This window comes from Scleropages formosus, chromosome 24 (genome assembly GCF_900964775.1).
Source record: "Scleropages formosus chromosome 24, fSclFor1.1, whole genome shotgun sequence".
NCBI lineage: Eukaryota > Metazoa > Chordata > Actinopteri > Osteoglossiformes > Osteoglossidae > Scleropages > Scleropages formosus.
In genome coordinates, this window is record NC_041829.1 from 8,368,538 (window position 1) to 8,386,619 (window position 18,082).

Below are 18,082 nucleotides of genomic sequence, written 5' to 3' on the forward strand. Positions count from 1 at the left end.
TTATTATTATTATTATTATTATTATTATTATTATTATTATTATTATTATGTTAATGTATCGCGGTATGTTTGGCTGGTGCCCGTTGTGTGGCGGTCTGGGGTTCGAGTCCTACTTGGGGTGCCTTGCGATGGACTAGGGTCCCATCCTGAATGTGTCACCCCCCCCAGCTGAGCACCCTGTGTTGCCAGGTTAGGCTTCAGTTCGTCGCAACCCGGCTCAGGACAAGCAATTGTAGACATTGGTTGGTTGGTTGGTTAATATATTTGCTCCTCCCAGGGACCTGGAAAGCTGTGTTCTGGAAGCTCCTTCTCCTGCTGGCGTCCCCCTCTGAGAAGTGGTTCAAGTTGAGGAGTCAGAGAAGAAGTGATGCAAACGGTGATTCCCATGAAAGACAAAAATAGTTATTAGCATCTTGTCCACACTAGGGTTTTTGGGACTGTCCCTGGGAGCCAGGCCTGGGGGCTGGGTGGACCCTCGGAGGACTGGGTACAAATTGCCTCCGAGAACATCACGTAATATTTCAAGTGTTATCAGATACGGCTGTCCAAGTGTGAAATGTCCAAAAATGTGTCCAGAACTTGTGTGTTTTCATACAGATAATTTTTTTTTCAAGCATAAGAAAATGAATCACTTGTGTCACCCATGTATTGTTTCTACAGTGGGAACTTGAGATACAGACCACATCAACAAAATATTGCCAATAAAGAAATAAAGCTAACAACTGTCATTATGTCATGACTGCACCCATAGCTCAACCAGCAGCACCTGGCTCTGATTAAACACCTGGCTGTAATCGCAGCACTTGGCTATAAAAGACACTTCTCAACCTCTTCCCACTTGTGGAATCTCACTCAAGACAACTGTCCCTTCTGCGGTCTCCAAATCACCGTGCTTTGCAGGTCCCAAGTTCCATCCCTCATCGTTCCCCAGTCCTGCGCCACGTCTCTTTGGTAAACGACCACCCGCCTTGTTCCCCGACCATGACTTCGGATCCTCAACTCTGTTCTGTTCGCCAATCGACCGACCATTCTCCCGTCCCCGACCACGAAAACACGTGTACTCCTTTGCCTTTGAATAAACGATTCTGCACTTGGGTCCAGCCTCCTCCGCCCCCTCTGTTTGCCATGACACATTATCATTTTCAGTATGTGGCTGATCAGTTATTTTCTATTTATTTGGATATTTTAACATTTATAACTCCTCCTACCTTTAATTATATTGATATCCCAGGTAATAATTTTAATTAACCTGAAATTATTTAACTGAAAATGAACAAAACAGTAAAATAATGATAATTTAAGTAAGATGTAAAACAACAATATTATAACTGTGACAATGCAGTTTTTCCAGTTACTGGGGGATGTAACTGATCCATGGGGGGGCAGAAGAACTCAGTCGTGTGGGTATTTACTGAGGGTGAGGACCATTCCTGCCACATACAGAGCAACTGCCCATCCGGGGTGGGTGCTTATGGCAGAGGGGACAGTAAAAGGCCTGGCACAGTCCAGCTGCCCACATCCACTCATATTACTCATGGCTGCTTTTCATTTACTGACCATGAGGCCCTAATAGAATAAACCTAAAAGCTTTTGATTGATTGTTTCCTGAAGAGCTGCTCCTCAGCTAATCCACGAGGTACATTTTCAACACGTTAAGTTGCCAAGTGAAAAGACGCGAACTGCACACCGTGCAGCCGAACTGATTGAATTAGCGTGCAAGGGGATCGCACCAATTTCGGGAGGTTTGCTTAGAATTATTGACGCAGCCACCATAATTCTTTTAGAGCATCAGCTTTTATTTAGCCCTGGAATTATCCCAGGAATGACACTAGATTTGAAAACAGTAATGAATCACACGCCTTTTCTCAAACAGCTGACACTCTGGGTAAAGTACATATAAGCAGCTAGATAAAAAAAAAAAAGCTTAAAGTGTTCAGTGACAATCATTCTGTGTCACACAGTTGACAGTATTGCCTTATCGTGTTCATGTAAAGATAAAATCCAGACTAAGATGATGATGCACTAGGGATGCAAACCAGCAACATGATGGTGTCAGAAACTGTTCATATGTTGTTGATGCAGTTTACTCTGTTGACTCTGAGTTGTACTTTGCTTTGGAGAAAAGTGTCAGATAGATAGATAGATAGATAGATTCTGAATCACTTCTCCAGTAAATTTGGAAGGAATGACGCACATTTTATTGTCGGTAACCAAGACGTCCGCTAGAGGGCGCTCACGTAGCAGTTCCTCCCCGTATAAAACATTCACGCATACAGTAACTACAATGATGAACAAAACTGTGAATAAACTTGTATACAACTCTAATTGCATTTTTCCCCCCCTCAGGTTTTACACCCATAATCTTCCACAGAAGTTTTACAGTTCATACAAGTCAACAGTGCAGCTTGCTTTCTTAGTCATGTTGTGAAGTGAACATACAGTGTATATATGTTCACTTAAATTTATATACTGTATATACACCATTCACTTTTCGAAAGGGCAATATTTATTACATTTACATTTATTCATTTAGCAGACGCTTTTCCCAAAGCGACGTACATCTCACAGAAAATACAACGTGTGCATTACATTAGGAGAAAAAGACATAGTTGCAGATGTGATTCTTAAGCAGATACTTTGTTTCCTTCCACCGTATGAAACAAATGTTCATCACACGAGTAGCTGCATAAAACTTTACCAGAATATTGACGATTCCTGATCACCTTCCTACAATTTTAATTTTTGAGATACACAGTGCTGTTTGTATGTTATTAAAACACATATTTTTGATTCATGCTGTTTCGCTTAAACACAAGGGGAAGCAGATTTTTATCTCTGCGAAATTCACATTTGCTTAATCCATGGGTTTTTCATTTTCCCACCAGAATATTTCACTACAAATGTGTTGTGGTCTCTCGTCGTGGATATTATGGGTAATTTTAAACTTAAAGGAAACCTCTTTACTTTATTAGACCAGACGATCACGCCTCTCACGTTCAGTAATAATTTCTTTTAATATTAACTTTATTTTTGTATCTGGGACTGACACACGTGTTAATTTTAATTTTACACTGGTAAAATGAGTATGGAGAAACGTATCAATTACGTTCAGGCGAAAACAGGTCCTCTAAATAACTTCCTGTGTTACATGTTTAAGAAGTCCTCCATAGGACACGATAAGTTCAGCACAAAGGATCCTCAACATAACTTTCTGTGTTGCGTTTTTGTAGCTCTTATAAAATAAACACGCAGTACTTATATTGTTAGAGGAAATGTTACACAAATAAGGATGAAACGACAAAGCGGGCTATATGATAGAGTGCATTAAAAAACCCAGATAAGAAAAGGTTTGCCGGGGACAAAGCGGAAGTGACACTTTCTACTTCCGGATAGTCTATCTCGAAGGTCCCGACGGCGCTTAAATTGGGAGCCCGCGGATCAATTTTTTGCGTTTTGTTTAACGGCATCCGAGTTTAATCGGGCCTCTCAAAACCGTAGTCATGGTAGGTGTTATTTTCGTTACTTGCTGTGGAGTTCATCTGCTGATATAATCCGTTATTTTTGTATTTTACTTGCAAGAGCTCATGATTTGTCCATTATTAGTGAAGGCGTTATGAATAGGCCGCTGCGCACTTTTACTGTAGCTGGATCTCGGTTTTAAGTAGTAACTGTTTTGTAATGTAAAATATGTAACGTGGAAATGTTTTTTTTTTGTCGGTTATGAGACTCTTGTTTTAAAGCAACTCGCCTTAGACTAGTTTAAAGTTAAAAGCTGCAGGATTTAGCCTTAGGAACTGGTCATGTTCACTGTGCCTCAGTTTTTTTTGTTCTGTAATTTTTAAGATGAAATTGTGGAATAAAAAATAAATATATAGATATATATAGATATTTTTTTTTTTTTTAGGCAGACTTGCAAAAGATATTAATTTTGCACATATTCACATATTCTCAAGGTTCACACACTGCTCTCAGTTTGGAGAAAGGCTGAAGTCAGGTTGCATGTCATGTAAAGTCAGGTGCTTTTTGGTTAAGATAATCTCTAATGGGCTGCAATATAGACTCTCTTGTTCAGTTGATTATTTTGTTCCCCCCCTGCAGACGGTGGGAAAGAGCAGCAAGATGCTGCAGCACATCGACTACAGGATGCGCTGTATTCTGCAGGATGGTCGCATCTTCATTGGCACCTTCAAGGCCTTCGATAAACATATGAACCTCATCCTTTGTGACTGTGATGAGTTCAGGAAGATCAAGTAAGTAGCATGGTGGCACTCAACACTCACAGAGTGTTTTTCTTCCAAAGTTGTATCGTAAGTGTACTTTGAAGATGCTCTATTGCTGGTGCAGAGGTGGTTTTCAGCTTGCCTGAAGCATCTCAAGACCCATGACACATTCTTGATATGGGGTGTTTTTTAATTTTTATTTGTTTACCTTGTGTGCTTTGACATGCATGTTACTTTTGTTTGTTGCAGGCCCAAGAACTCGAAACAGCCAGAGCGTGAGGAGAAGCGAGTGCTTGGCCTGGTACTGGTCAGAGGGGAGAACCTGGTGTCTATGACTGTTGAGGGACCTCCACCAAAAGACGTGAGTTCTCGTGGTTGTGTTCCTGTTGTTGAAAATGCCCCTACTTCAGTTCCTCTATTGTATTTAAACTAGATAATTTGGTGCATTGTTCCAAACAGTTTTAGACCGGTGACTTGATACATGGTTGATGTTAAAACAAGCTATTAATTTGCTGTTATATAATGTATGTGTGTATGTCTTCACAATGACACAAATTGTTAAGAAGGAACCTGGGCCAAATAATACATTGTGTAGAACTGCTGCCTTGAACTTGAACAATGCACAGAATACCACCTTTTGCTGTAGTACCCTTGGGCAAGATTCCCTGAACTGCTGTAGTAAAAGTTGTTCAGCTGTTTAATGGGGTAAATCACTAAGTAGTTTAGCATTGTAAATCAGTTTGGAGATAAGTTAGCTATATGTACTTCTCTTCTTAGACTGGCATTGCGCGTGTCCCCCTGGTTGGCGTGGCTGGAGGCCCAGGTGTGGGCCGGGCAGCAGGAAGAGGGGTCCCTGCTGGCGCCCCAATGCCCCAGGCTCCAGCTGGCCTGGCCGGACCTGTCCGAGGGGTGGGAGGACCCTCTCAGCAGGTAACGTTTCAAATTGAATAGTCTTCTTTTGGGTTGCTCCGAAGAGGTGTATGGAGTACCTGTCCAGACTAACATGTTTATGTAGTCAGTCTTTTTAGCCTGAGAACAAATCTACAACTTGAACTGTTCACTAAAAATTGGTTTCGGAGTGGTGACCAAAAGGTTGTTTGCATATTTTAAGGATCCTTTTTACATCCCTGCATGTAGCTGTAAATATAATGTGTGTGTGTGTGTGTGTGTGTGTGTGTGTGTGTGTGTGTGTGTGAGATATATTAGAAGTTAAACTGCTTTGCTGTCGGGGCATGTTGGGTTCCCAAAGCCAGCTGATGAAATTTTGTCAATGCCATGGCCCCTGTGGGAAATCCAGAGTCCTGGTTAACTTGTTTGCTCTCGTTTCCAGGTAATGACCCCACAGGGTAGGGGAACAGTAGCAGCTGCAGCAGCTGGTGCTAGCATTGCAGCTGCACCCACACAGTACCCCCCAGGAAGGGGAGGACCCCCACCTCCTATGGGCAGAGGAGCCCCCCCTCCAGGTATGTCTGGAGTCTTCCTGTTGAGCTTTCTCAGAGGCCGAACAGACTGTCCAGTATATGAATTGGAAGGCAAAGTGGTTCTGTAGCAGTGATGACTTCATGTGAGATCTGAGCCTGATGCTGAAGCCTGTTAAAGCAGGATTACTCTGAGCTCTGAACCACAGGTCACACTGAATCTTTGTTCTAGATGTATGCACAGACAAAGAGAAAGGAGTTGACTAGTCAGTTGTGTGTTCACTTGGCTAGCTTATGCAAAGTGGCAAGTGGTTAAGAGTGGGGGGAAAAATGGTTTGAAATCATTGACTTAATTGAAATTTCTTTATTAAAATGAACTTGTGTAAGCATTGCTGAGACCCAATGAAAACTTCCTGTCTCATCCTGCAGGTATGATGGGACCACCCCCAGGCATGCGGCCTCCGATGGGACCCCCCATGGGCATGCCTCCAGGCCGTGGTGCTCCTATGGGCATGCCTCCAGGAATGAGGCCACCACCCCCTGGTATGAGAGGTGAGCTTAGAGTAGCTATGAATGTGGAAGGGCATAGACCTTAATGGATTCCCTTCCCTGTAGATTAGGCTAGCCAGACTCTCTCTCAACAAAATAATGCTGCTTCTTTGAGACCAACACTGTTTGGAAAAGTAGTTTTCTCACTGGCTGGACAGTGATAGGATTGTTTATAAATTGGACTGTGCAGCCTCATTAATGGTTGAAGACAATCACTTAATAGTGACCACCCCCTTCTGCCTTCAAAGGCACTGTTGCAGGCAGTCCCTGGGTTACAAGCGTCCAACTTGCATACAACCTGTAGTTACGAACCACCCCTGTAAAACCTATTATATTGAAAATTGAGTTAAATACAATAATTTGTAATAACGGGCGCTACTTTGTCACCTGCATCAAAACATTGCGCGTCTACAGCAGTTCGTCAGCTTGTGGGCGGGGCGCATGAGCCCGAGGTAGGACAGACTTCCTTCTTTTCAGTCTGACCTTGGTGCTGTTAACGTTCTTGTGTGTTACTGTATTTGGCTTTAATATTTGTTTCTACCCTCCTAACCATGACACCAAAGCATAAATGTGGTGATCAAAGAAAAACTATCACAATTGAAACTAAAGTGGAAATACTGAAAGCAAAAGGTGAAATGCCAACGAACACTGGAAAAGCAAACGGTTTGTTTTGCGCTCTCTCTCTCTCTCTCTCTCTCTCTCCCCGAGAGAGCACCCTGCTGTAAAAGGCACTTCTCAACCTTTTGCCGGTTGCATTTGAGACAGCTGTCCCCGCTGCAGTCTCAAACCTGCCTTGCTTTGCTTTTCCAAGTCCTGTCTCTCATTGTTCCACATCTCTTTAACAACTGCCTGCCTTGTCCCTCGAGCATGATTTTGGATCGTGGCCTCTGTTAGTTCACCAATCAACCGACCATTCGCCCGTCCCTCAACCACGAGAACAAGTCTACTCCTTTCATTCTGAATAAACGATCCTGCACTTGGGTTCAGCCTTCTCTGCTCATCATGACAGTAACATTTTGTCTCATTATAAATTGTATTCCTCTATTATTACTTAGTAGCACTGTGGCACAGCGAGTAGCACTGCTGTCTTGCAGTGCCTGGGTGGTGCGAGAGGGTGTGGGCTTGATTCCCTAGTCTTTGTGGAGTCTGCATGGGTTTCCTCCCACAGTCCAAAGACCTGCTGTCCAGGTTCACCCGTTGTGTGCGTTCGTTCATTCGTTTGTTCCACTGATGTATGGATGAGTGACCCAGTGTAAGTCACTGCGGTGAATAAGGTGTGTGTGTGTGTGTGTGTGTGTGTGTGTGTGTGTGTGTGTGTGTGTGTGTGTGTGTGTGGGCTGAGAACAGAGTTTGTTGGAAGTCACTTTGGAGAAAAGCATCTGCTAAGTAAATGTTACACTAAAACACTTAATGTATCTGGAAGTGTGGGGGTTGGGGGGGTTTAAATGCATAGAAAGGAACACGATATACTAAGACAAACTGATGTCACACCATACCGAACTGTTCTGACTTATGTCAAAATCCAAGGAAAGGAACTTGCTTGTAATCCAGCGACTGCCTGTGCTTTTTAAAGCATATCTGTGGGGTACAGTGTGCAAATTCTAAAACTAACTTCCCCCCCAGCAGCTTTCATACCTGCTCTAAGGTGTAATGAACTTCATTTTGGATGATGAATTGTGTATTGCGTGCCCAGCTCATGCTGTCTGTCCTGTGTTTTAGGCCCTCCACCCCCTGGAATGCGCCCTCCCAGACCTTGAGTTGCCCTCTCCACTGCAAGTGTGTGTGACCTCAGAGCTTTTCAGTTCAGATTGTCAGTTCAAGCTCTTGTATAGTTTTGTTTTTATTTTTTAAATAAACCGCTCCTGGACAATATTTTGTACTTGCATTCATCTATGAAGTCTACACAGTTTGCTTAATTGGGAACTGTAGCTCTATACATGTTGAGTAAGAATGATTGCACATGTGGATTCAATCCCCCCCACCTTATTTGTAAAATGTGGCATCCTTCAAGGTAGGATATTTCTGTGAATGTTCCAGATGTACAAACATTGCCATGGTGTGGTCTTTGTGGGAGGGAGATCCTCATGTTTGTGTGCAGTAGTGTACTGTGCTATTCTGAGAGAAATTGCTTCAGTGTAGTATTTTCATTTAACATACAAAAAGTTGTCAGTTTCTTCCTTCCTGTGTGAAAAGTCCTCTACATAATTACTAATATTTCTTTTATCTTGGTCAACATGTCAGTAGTCGCTCTAATGAAAACCACTTCATGTCAAAGTATTTCCCCAATTGCCTGCTGAGTGGTATGGTACCTTACACTTGGAATTTAAGCATAAATGGTCATTTTAGATGTGTCATTACTGATATTTTTGTAAATGTTTCCATTGGGTGTAACCACAAATCACTGCACTGTACCAGCAGTAGTTTTTAGTTGATGCTTTTCTCCGAAGTAACCTAATCCTAATTCAAAATTATTTACCCATTTCTACTGCTGAGTAATTTTACTAGAGCTATCTTCGGGTAAGCACCTTCCTCTAAGGCACTATAGCTGGAGGTGAGCTTCAAATTACAGTACGATTACCTTCCTTTACTGAAGGCCTTTTAAAGTTAAGGTTCTGGTTCATGATGTGGGTTTATCACCTGTAATATGGGCCGCTAGATGGCGCAGTAATCAGACCCATTGCCTTCTACTCGAAGGACAGTCCCCTTGAACAGAGTACTCACCTGAACCGATACAGTAAAAGCACTCATCTATACAAATGGGTAAACGATAAGCTAGTTAAGTGTACAAACCACTCATTGTTAGCGTCTTTGGGGAAAAGCGTCTCACAGCGAACAATTCGCAATAAGGTAAAGTAAAGAATGCAACGAAGCGGAAGGTTAGCTATGAGGGTTGTTTTCGTCACCGGAAGTGCGGAACAATAACGCGGTTGCACTTTCCGGTGTTTGAAACACGTGTGTCGAACGTGATCGGAAGTCTCGCTGGACCGCTCCGTGTTTCCCCAGAGCGACGTGTCTCCAGTTCTGGCGGACCGAGGCGCGTTCGCGATTCACGATTCGCGATGCTGTCGGACCTGGAGCTCATCGGCACTATCGGGGAGGAGGACGATGTGGCCCTGGAACCCGAGTCCGAGGACGAGGACGAGCCGGTAGGAGTGGAGAGTCACACTCACAGTGTGGGAAAGTCAGAGCGCCAGACGCCGGGCAACACAGCTCAGTACTCAGTACTCAGTACTGTACACCTGCAAGAGAGTGACACAGATGACAGAACATTCACAAACTCCAGATCCAGTAGCAAATGAACACAGTAAATAACCATGCTCTGCAGTGTACAGTAGTCTACTCTGAGTAGAGCTGAAAACAGTGACCATTACCTCACAAACAATAGTACTAATATTACTAATATAGCAAAAATGAATCATAATGTTACGCCCCATCTAGGATGTACCCCACCTTATGCTTCCGGGATAAGCTGTGGATCACGACTCTGCACCGAACAAGCAGTTATTCATAAGGGGTGGATGTATCGTATGGAAGTTATGTATAGGGATATTGTTTGTGTATCACTCATTATAAAATATATTATCTTCATATGGAGCAATATTTTCAGTTCCTTTATTTACCTTGTTCCTGAGCTGTGTCTGCATTTCCACGGGAAGCAATGTATAACCCTGACGTACCTCAGCTCTGCGCATCGTGTCACCCACCTCGTCCGCTCCATCCCCCAGGAGCAGCCCGTCCTGCTGGGCCGCAAGTGGAGGGAGCAGCGGAAGCGTGGCGCCGGGGACTTCAGCGCCAATTTCGAGTTCGCCGAGAGGGACGGGCTGGGCGGTGATGACTGGGCGCTGGCCGACGTCATGGCCCAGCTGAAGAAGAGGGTGAGTGACTCGACCGGCCGTCCGGTCGGCACACGCGTGTATTACACTTACATGGATGAATATGAATGTAGCACCTGTACAGTGATTATTAAGTAGTATTTATTTATCTGATACCTGTATGTGAGGTGAGTTACAGTGGTAGATACAGTACAGTAAACTCCCCTGGGCATTTACACACACACGCGCATGCGCACATATACACCATGGGCAATTCAGAGCCACCGGTCCACCTGAAACACTTGTCTTTGGACAGTGGGAGGAAACCAGAGTGCCAGAGCTGGAAACCGATGTGAACGTGGGGAGAACGTGCAAACTCTACACAGACTGAACTAGATCCGAACCCACAGCCCGGGCAAAGCATGCCGATGGGTATAATCGTGTGAGACACGCGTCTTGCCCCCCAGCGCTCAGTAAATCAGTGTAAAATGGTAGTTTCACATGCAGGTGTAGGAACTGCACCTGTGTATTTTAGTGTGTTTACGTGTGAACTGTCTTGCCTTGCAGAAAGCCCCCACCACCTTGGATGAGAAGATCGAGAAAATCCGGAAGAAGCGGAGGACAGAGGTGAGTCCTCCTGTGCGCGACTCCGCACGGCTACTCGCCTCCTGCTCTTTAACTTGAGTTCTCACCAGGTAACCCAGAAGGTTGGGGGTTTGAGTCCACCCAGGGACAGTAGTTTTCCCTCTCAGTTTGGTGCGGCATAGTGGCTGGAGCTGTCATCTTGCTTTCTAGCTGAAAGACCTGGATTTGAATCCCAGTCCTCTTGCTCATTAGATATTCGGCACTTTTGTCATTTTTAAAAGTACATGCAGTTATGTGGCATTAAATTAGGTAATTAAAATTAGTATATATTAATTAATAGTGATTAAGTATTAATAACCACAGATGGTGTTCTGGTTACAACTGTGTCTTTGCATTTTGACGGCCTCTGGTCCAAATCCCCGCTTCCTTACTCTTGTGCAGGAGAAAGCGTCAAAAGTCGCTAAGAAGATGGGAGACCCTGAGTGTGGAGCTGCTGATGACACAGCATCTGGAGCCAAAGACGAAGAGGACGAGGAGGAAGTAGGAAGTGGCGAAGCAGAAAGCGAGGGGACAGATGATGATGAGGATGAGGATGAGGATGAGGATGATGACGATGGTGACGCCTTCTCCTCAGCAGATGAGGAGGTTCTTACCAAAGCAGGTAGGAAGAACTCTGTTCACTTGGTCTGAAGAGCAGGAGGGTTGATTGCAAGTCTGAGTACACGATTCTTCTGTTCACAGACACACTGAGGGAGAAGGACAAGAAGGGCAGGAAGAAGGGGAAGGAGACGGAGGTGAGTGGGCAGTGGAGGAAAGACCTGCTGCCATCAGATGCCTGCAGAGGGATCACGGGACTCTCGGGGGCGGGGCTACAGCCTTCGTGGTTCTCATGAGCTGTGGGGTGTGGAAGTCATTGCTAATGGTGGTCTTTGTGTTCCTTTGTTCCTCACCCGCAGCCCCCGGAAGCCTTCTACGAGGATGCCTCCAACTATGACGAGAACCTCACCTTCCAGGACATGAACTTGTCCCGCCCCCTGCTGAAGGTGCGAGGTGGATGTCAGCTAGCACTCATCCAACGAGTTAGTTCCTCTCCCCTCCCCCTGTCCCTCTTGCCCGCTCATCCTCTTCCCTCCTTTCCTCAGGCCATCACGGCAATGGGCTTCAAGCTGCCGACGCCCATCCAGAAGGCCTGTGTGCCTGTGGGGCTTCTGGGTAAAGACATCTGTGCCTGCGCAGCCACTGGCACAGGTATGGGGACGCAATGAACAGTTGCACCGTGGCGGTGGAGTCGCTGCCGAATTTGATGCAGGATGGAAGACTCTTTTCCCTTGTCCTTGTGAAACATGTCCGTGCAAATCACTCTTGCCTCCTCTCTCGAACCCAAATCCAGGCAAAACGGCTGCCTTCATGCTGCCCGTTCTGGAACGGTTGATCTACAAGCCTCGGCAGGCGCCGGTGACGCGCGTCCTGGTCCTGGTGCCCACACGTGAGCTGGGCATCCAGGTGCACACCGTGACCCGACAGCTGGCCCAGTTCACCAGTGTCACCACATGTCTTGCTGTCGGTGAGCGGAAGACCACCTCCCCACCCCCATTTCCCTGACCTCTTGACCATCTCCCCTTGCCACTTGAACCGTTAACGGTTGTGGGTGGGTTGTGTGGTCCTTCGAAACTGGCTTCACATCTCATTTAACCCCACCCCTGACCTGTGCTACAGGTGGTCTGGATCTGAAGTCCCAGGAGGCGGCGCTGCGGGCCGGGCCCGATGTCCTCATCGCAACTCCAGGGCGACTCATTGACCACCTGCACAACACTCCCTCCTTCGAGCTGAGCCACATCGAGATCCTCATTCTGGATGAAGCCGACAGGTGTGTAAAAGATTAATAACACAGACATCCCTTTATTTACTGCTTAAGTTATGGGTTCTGACAAGGTAGAGTATACATGAATATACCGTGACCGGAAAGTTTTTTTATTTGTAACAGACTGGTTTTCCAAAGTCTGTAGATCCTTGGAGTCTCTTAGGAAAAGCATGTTTTATGTAGGGTCATATTTGTCAACCATAGCTGTGTTACGCATAGTGCAACGGTATATGATGGATGACCAAACCGTGAATGAGGCAGGGTCCTAGAGTTGGTCCCTGGGGAACCTTGGAGGATCATCACTGGAGGCCCCTGCCGGATCGCCGCTCTGGTTATTTTAAAATGTCCTCATTTCTGTGCACTTCACCGCCAATCACACACTCGTTTCACACTCCGCTCTCTGTGTTCCAGGATGCTGGATGAGTACTTTGAGGAACAGATGAAGGAGATCATCCGGATGTGCGCCTACCAGCGTCAGACCATGCTCTTCTCTGCCACCATGACGGAAGAGGTATTTCCTATGACTGCTGTTGTGGAATGGGAGGGTTCACCAAGAAACTATGATATTAATAATAAAATCTTTTGTATTTTATGTAAAATAAAATACAAATAGTTATATACATTTTTTTTTTTGCCAAAATGAATTTATATTTTAAAGCCAAACAAATCAATGTAAATTGTAGGTTGTGCACGTGTAGATATAGCCTCTCCTTACTGTATTTGCACTTTACTGTTATGAATGGTTACAATACTGTGTGTGAGATATATATAAGAAACTTTGTATTACATTACCAACAGGCCCCCTGGGGATTAATAGCTTGCTGACGCCCATTCTCATACTCCGCCCCCTTTTTCCAGGTGAAGGACCTGGCTTCCGTGTCCCTGAAGCAACCTGTGAAGATCTTTGTGAACAGCAACACAGATGTGGCACCCTACCTCAGGCAGGAGTTTGTGAGGATACGACCAGCCAAGGAGGGCGACCGGGAGGCCATCGTGGCCGGTGGGTGGTCCGAGGCTTCCTTTTCAATAGCTTATGATTTCGCTTTGGTAATTCACGCTTCAGCACTGGGCTGTGAAGTTACGCGACTTGGTGTTCTCTGGCCCGTTTCAGCCCTCTTGACCAGAACCTTCCAGGACCATGTGATGCTCTTCACCCAGACCAAGAAGCAGGCCCATCGCATGCACATCCTGCTGGGGCTCATGGGACTCAAAGTGGGCGAACTCCACGGGAACCTGTCCCAGACCCAAAGGCTAGAGAGCCTCCGGTAGCTTTTCTTTCTTCCTTCTGATGTTGTGTGGGCGATGTGGGTGTCCTTTTCGTTTGCCTTCCTGTCTGTATGGGTCCTTTGTTGCACTCAAGCCACCTCTAAGGCCTTGGAGAATGGTGGAATCCAGAATTTTGCCAGCTCTACTTAGACCACTTAGAGCTCAGAAAGGGATTTAGATGAGGATTGAGACCGCAGGTTGAATCAGGCACTTCTCTGGATGGAGATGAACAGATTTTCCAGGATTCCACTCCTGTCCACAGTACTGCATGTTTAACTGGTGGAGGGTTCTTAATAGATTGCGGCGGAGGCACAATACTGTAAGACCAGTTCAGCCACAGCCTCTTTTCACAAATTCACGTAGAGAAGTGGAGAAAAACTTTTTATGACCAAGTTCTTTTGGAGAGACTTGACACTGCTTACTGTTCTTCAGGCGTTTCAAAGACGAACAGATCGACATCCTGGTGGCCACCGATGTGGCTGCGAGGGGTCTGGACATCGAAGGGGTCAAGACGGTAAGGAGGACTTGCGGATTGATTTCCTGTACCTGCGTTTACCCCGGAAGCCCCGTACTCCGCCTTCTCATCTTACAAACACCTTTGAGGCCGGAAGCTGCTAATTTATTTTATCCATAACTCCAAACTCACTTTTACTGATAAGTCATAGTCAAAATAACAGTTAACAACACTTATCTGTCCATTTACTTGTGAGGTAGGCTCTGTAAAAATGTCAAACAGAACTAAAGTATAAATACTTTTGTAAAATACTTTTTTAAAATTTAGAATTCAGTATTAAAACTAGTTTAAAATGACTCGGTAAAGGTAGTCTCCGCGATATTATTCAGGGCAGATTATTGACGGGTTCATCCCATAATCATGTGCCACGTTCCTCGTCTTGTTATTGATGACCAATAGTCAAGAACACCGGACAGCAGCTCTAAACACTGTGCAAAAGAGTGGAATGAAGGCAGCCCCATACTCCTGTTCTGCTAGAGTGCTCTTTGCAGCCACATAATGCCTCTGTGGGCGAACACAGGTTGTTCGCTACACTGTGGACAGAAATCTTAGAAAGACAGAAATGGGGGGAAAAAAAAAATCTTAAGAAATAAGAAATTGGAAAATGTCACTTTCTTTGAAAATTTGCAGTTTGTAACACGAGCCAATTTTCAGATGACGGCAGATTTGGGGTCACCCTTTCTTTGCAGTAGGGATACACGTCAGTCAGGTGTTTCTTTTACAGTTCTTTGTGTTTATTTCTGCGTTCATTAGGAGAAATTACCAGCATTTTTAAAAATTCAGCACTTTCTGACCCGTGAGATTTGTGATAAAATGTCCATTTTTCGTATGAGAAGTGGTGAGCATCCGCTGTGCCGCTCCCTCCAGGTGATCAACTTCACGATGCCGAACACTGTGAAGCACTACGTGCACAGGGTGGGGCGCACGGCACGCGCTGGCAGGGTAGGCCGCTCCGTCTCGCTCGTCGGCGAGCCCGAGAGGAAGATGCTGAAGGAGATTGTGAAAAAGGCCAAGACGCCGGTCAAGGCTCGCGTGCTGCCGCAGGGTGGGTTCCCGTGTGGCGTCGACCCGCCGTCCGGTCGGCTCTCCGCGCATCCCGCTCACCTCTCCCCTCCTCCTCCGCAGAAGTGATCCTGAAGTTCCGGGACCTGATCGAGAAGCTGGAGAAGGATGTGTACGCCGTCATGAGGCTCGAGAAGGAGGAGCGAGAGATGGCGCACTCTCAGGCTCAGGTAGGGACGCGTACATAGGTGTCGCTGAGCGTGGCCGGCACCAGCGTTCTGGACATTTCACCTGAAGCGCTTCATGAGGCTTTTAGCACAGTTCCCTTGATTCATTTATCTGACACTTTTCCCTAAAGCGACTTACAGTGTTAAGGTACTTGCACCAGTTTACCTATTTGTGCAGATTTTTACTCTATCAATTCAGGGTAAGAGCCTTGATCAAGGGTATTACAGCAGGAGGAGGGATTTGAGCCTGGATCCTCAGAGTGCGAGATTGCAACTCTAACCACCGTGTCACTTGCTGCCCCTCTTGTTCCTTTAAATACCCAGCTGTGTAAATGAGGCAAATACAGTTGCTTTGGGTAAAAGTGTCAGCTAAGGATCTCATTAATAATCCAAATTACTGTGTTATTGCTGCTGTCTGGCTCACGTACAGTACATCAATAAGTGAACGCGGTATAGAATCACTGCAGCCCAAGCTGGTTCTCGAACCGCCAGCTCTGCGCAGTTCGCTCTTTCATGGCCCTTTGTTCTGCAGATAAGCGTGGCTGAGAAGCGCCTGAAGCAAGAAAGCGAAGAGAAGCAGCCACAGAGAACGTGGTTCCAGACGAAGGAGGAGCGCAAGAAGGAGCGCAGTGAGTGGGGGGGGTTCAGTCATATACAGATGAACTTCTCCGAACAGCCACATCACCATACATACACAGATGAATTCTTCTGAAATCTCTTTCCAATAATGGCTGATGGTATGGGGGAGGTTACCAGCGACGACGAGCGTCACGTGTGACGAGGTCCCTGCGTCCTGCTTGTGTTTCAGTGGCGAAAGCTCTGCAGGACTTTGACTTCGCGCTGAGGGGGAAGAAGAAACGGGAGAAGTTCTTGAAAGACAGGAAGAAGAAAGAGCTCTGTGTACGATGATCTTTGTGCCCTTCTTCCTTTCGGAGGTTTCCTCTCTTCATGTATCTACACTTAAGAGTTAAACCTGAGTCGTAGCTTCTGATGTCCTCCAGTGGAGATGTGACATTTATTATTATTGTTGTTGTTGTTGTTTCCTTGCCTCGCGTTCTCAGTCGAGGGATTTGGGTCTCGACTGAGATGCCTTTTCTCCCGTGGACGGTACCCGGCTCACCTCCCGTTTAAACCCCAGAGCTGGACAGTCAAATTCAGGGCAGGTTGTTTGTGTTGCCGTTTCAGGCAGAAGACAGGGCGCAGTTCGAAATCCTCAAGGCTCAAATGTACGCGGAGAGGGCGGCGAAACGCGAGCGCAAGCACAAACGAGCGAGGGCCATGCCTGAGGACGAACCCGCACAGAAAGGTCCGGGAATCACAGGCAACTTTGGCTTTCATCAGCTGCCATTCTTCTTGTCGCTGATGTTGTTTCAAGCACAAGGGCCAAAATAAGCACGGCAAAGAACCCCGTGTGTTTATAAGAAATTATATCAATAAATATGTCCAGTTTTAGTCTGATGCTCAATGTTTTTCTTTTGATAAAGTGTGAGATGTTATTTCAAAAAGATGAGTCGACTGTAACGGGGACCATGTCCACTGTGTCGCACCGTTAAGGTTCGCGTGTGCGGTTTGAGAAGCGTCTCTGACAGCACTCTGTGTTCACTTGCAGCTGGGCAACAGAAGGGGTCGCGACCCCCCAAGAAGTCGGTGTTTGACAAGGAGCTCACCAACACCAGCAGGAAGGCCCTGAAGCAGTACAGAGCCGGGTACGTAGCACGGAGTGCCTTCTGTTGACCAACGTAGGGTGGCTTTTGACTGGTTTCCGTGGAGACCGCTGTTTGACCGTGCTGCCTTGTGCCCTCATCCACCCAGGCCTTCATTCGAGGACCGGAAGAGACTGGGTCTCCCCAAACACAAGAAAGGAGGGCACTTCAAGTCCAAAGCCAAGTGAGTCCGATGCGGTAACACACACGGCCGAGTCGCACTTGCTGGGTTCTCACCTACAGCACCATAAATGGAGATTCTTGTGGGGTTCGAGAACGGCCTCCGAAGCCTGATTGGATTCTTTACACATGACATACTGTTACTTTTCTTTACTGAGGTGATCCCTGTTGTATTTTGTACATTTCAGACAGTGATGTGTTACCAGGCCCTAATAAATACCTCATTTCAGGTTCAGGAGGAAGTGAGATGGCGGTCAGTTGGGTGGAACGGGAACCACGGCGTAGAAAAGTAGCGGTCAAAGTGAACGGCTGGTGCTTTATAAGCAGAATGTGAGCAGTTCTTGCTGTTACCTAGTGGTCTTCTGGTTGTGTTTTGCAGCAGAGGGAACTGGGCTCTCACTTTATTTACAAACACTTTTATTCTTGTGTAACACAATAAAAATAGAAAACATTTTGCAAAGCGTGTTCACAATTTATTGGGGGAAGGGTGACAAATCCCCCCAAAAGGTGTTTGTCGGTACTTGTGAATGGGAATGGATTTTAATAACTTCCAGGTAGCTGTTAAAATATCTCCCATCTGTCATCATCTGTTCAATGCTTAGTGATTTACCCACTTATATGGGAAGGTGATTTTTACTGTACTAATGTGGGGTAAGACCCTTGATCTCAAGGTGCTGTAGCAGGAGTTGGGTTTGGGACCGACGGCTTTCAGATTGCACAACAGTTCTTACCACTACACCACCTG

At 46.0% G+C, this 18,082-nt stretch overlaps 2 protein-coding genes across 3 annotated transcripts; both read left to right on the forward strand.

Annotated features, from left to right (window-relative positions):
* Positions 1-3,373: 3,373 nt before the first annotated feature.
* On the forward strand, positions 3,374-8,057 carry snrpb (small nuclear ribonucleoprotein polypeptides B and B1). 2 transcript variants are annotated; one of them, XM_018755761.1, is made up of 7 exons: positions 3,374-3,503; positions 4,099-4,250; positions 4,470-4,581; positions 4,998-5,150; positions 5,551-5,683; positions 6,068-6,190; positions 7,907-8,057. In XM_018755761.1, the coding sequence occupies exons 1-7, from the start codon at positions 3,501-3,503 to the stop codon at positions 7,942-7,944; spliced, it is 714 nt and encodes a 237-aa protein (XP_018611277.1). In that variant the 5' UTR covers positions 3,374-3,500; the 3' UTR covers positions 7,945-8,057. The 2 variants fall into 2 exon arrangements, with proteins under 2 accessions (XP_018611277.1, XP_018611278.1); XM_018755762.1 differs by having other exon boundaries at positions 6,068-6,181.
* A 1,065-nt stretch (positions 8,058-9,122) lies between these two features.
* On the forward strand, positions 9,123-17,776 carry ddx27 (DEAD (Asp-Glu-Ala-Asp) box polypeptide 27). Its single transcript, XM_029248827.1, has 21 exons — positions 9,123-9,333; positions 9,913-10,062; positions 10,567-10,626; positions 11,026-11,245; positions 11,326-11,378; positions 11,541-11,627; positions 11,727-11,832; positions 11,975-12,148; positions 12,301-12,451; positions 12,857-12,956; positions 13,304-13,445; positions 13,557-13,710; positions 14,144-14,225; positions 15,093-15,270; positions 15,351-15,457; positions 15,987-16,083; positions 16,263-16,354; positions 16,640-16,760; positions 17,064-17,160; positions 17,267-17,341; positions 17,568-17,776. Exons 1-21 carry the CDS (start codon positions 9,247-9,249, stop codon positions 17,581-17,583), a joined length of 2,349 nt encoding a protein of 782 aa, XP_029104660.1. The 5' UTR covers positions 9,123-9,246; the 3' UTR covers positions 17,584-17,776.
* Positions 17,777-18,082: the final 306 nt, after the last annotated feature.

Excerpts from the sequence above, each read along its gene's own strand:
- ddx27 (XM_029248827.1), top strand. The coding sequence starts at position 9,247 with ATGCTGTCGGACCTGGAGCTCATCGGCACTATCGGGGAGGAGGACGAT. Across the intron at positions 12,957-13,303 it reads CTGCCACCATGACGGAAGAG|GTGAAGGACCTGGCTTCCGT; the intron begins GTATTTCCTATG and ends CCCTTTTTCCAG. Across the intron at positions 13,711-14,143 it reads CAAAGGCTAGAGAGCCTCCG|GCGTTTCAAAGACGAACAGA; the intron begins GTAGCTTTTCTT and ends ACTGTTCTTCAG.
- snrpb (XM_018755761.1), top strand. Across the intron at positions 4,251-4,469 it reads GATGAGTTCAGGAAGATCAA|GCCCAAGAACTCGAAACAGC; the intron begins GTAAGTAGCATG and ends TGTTTGTTGCAG. Across the intron at positions 5,684-6,067 it reads CAGAGGAGCCCCCCCTCCAG|GTATGATGGGACCACCCCCA; the intron begins GTATGTCTGGAG and ends CTCATCCTGCAG.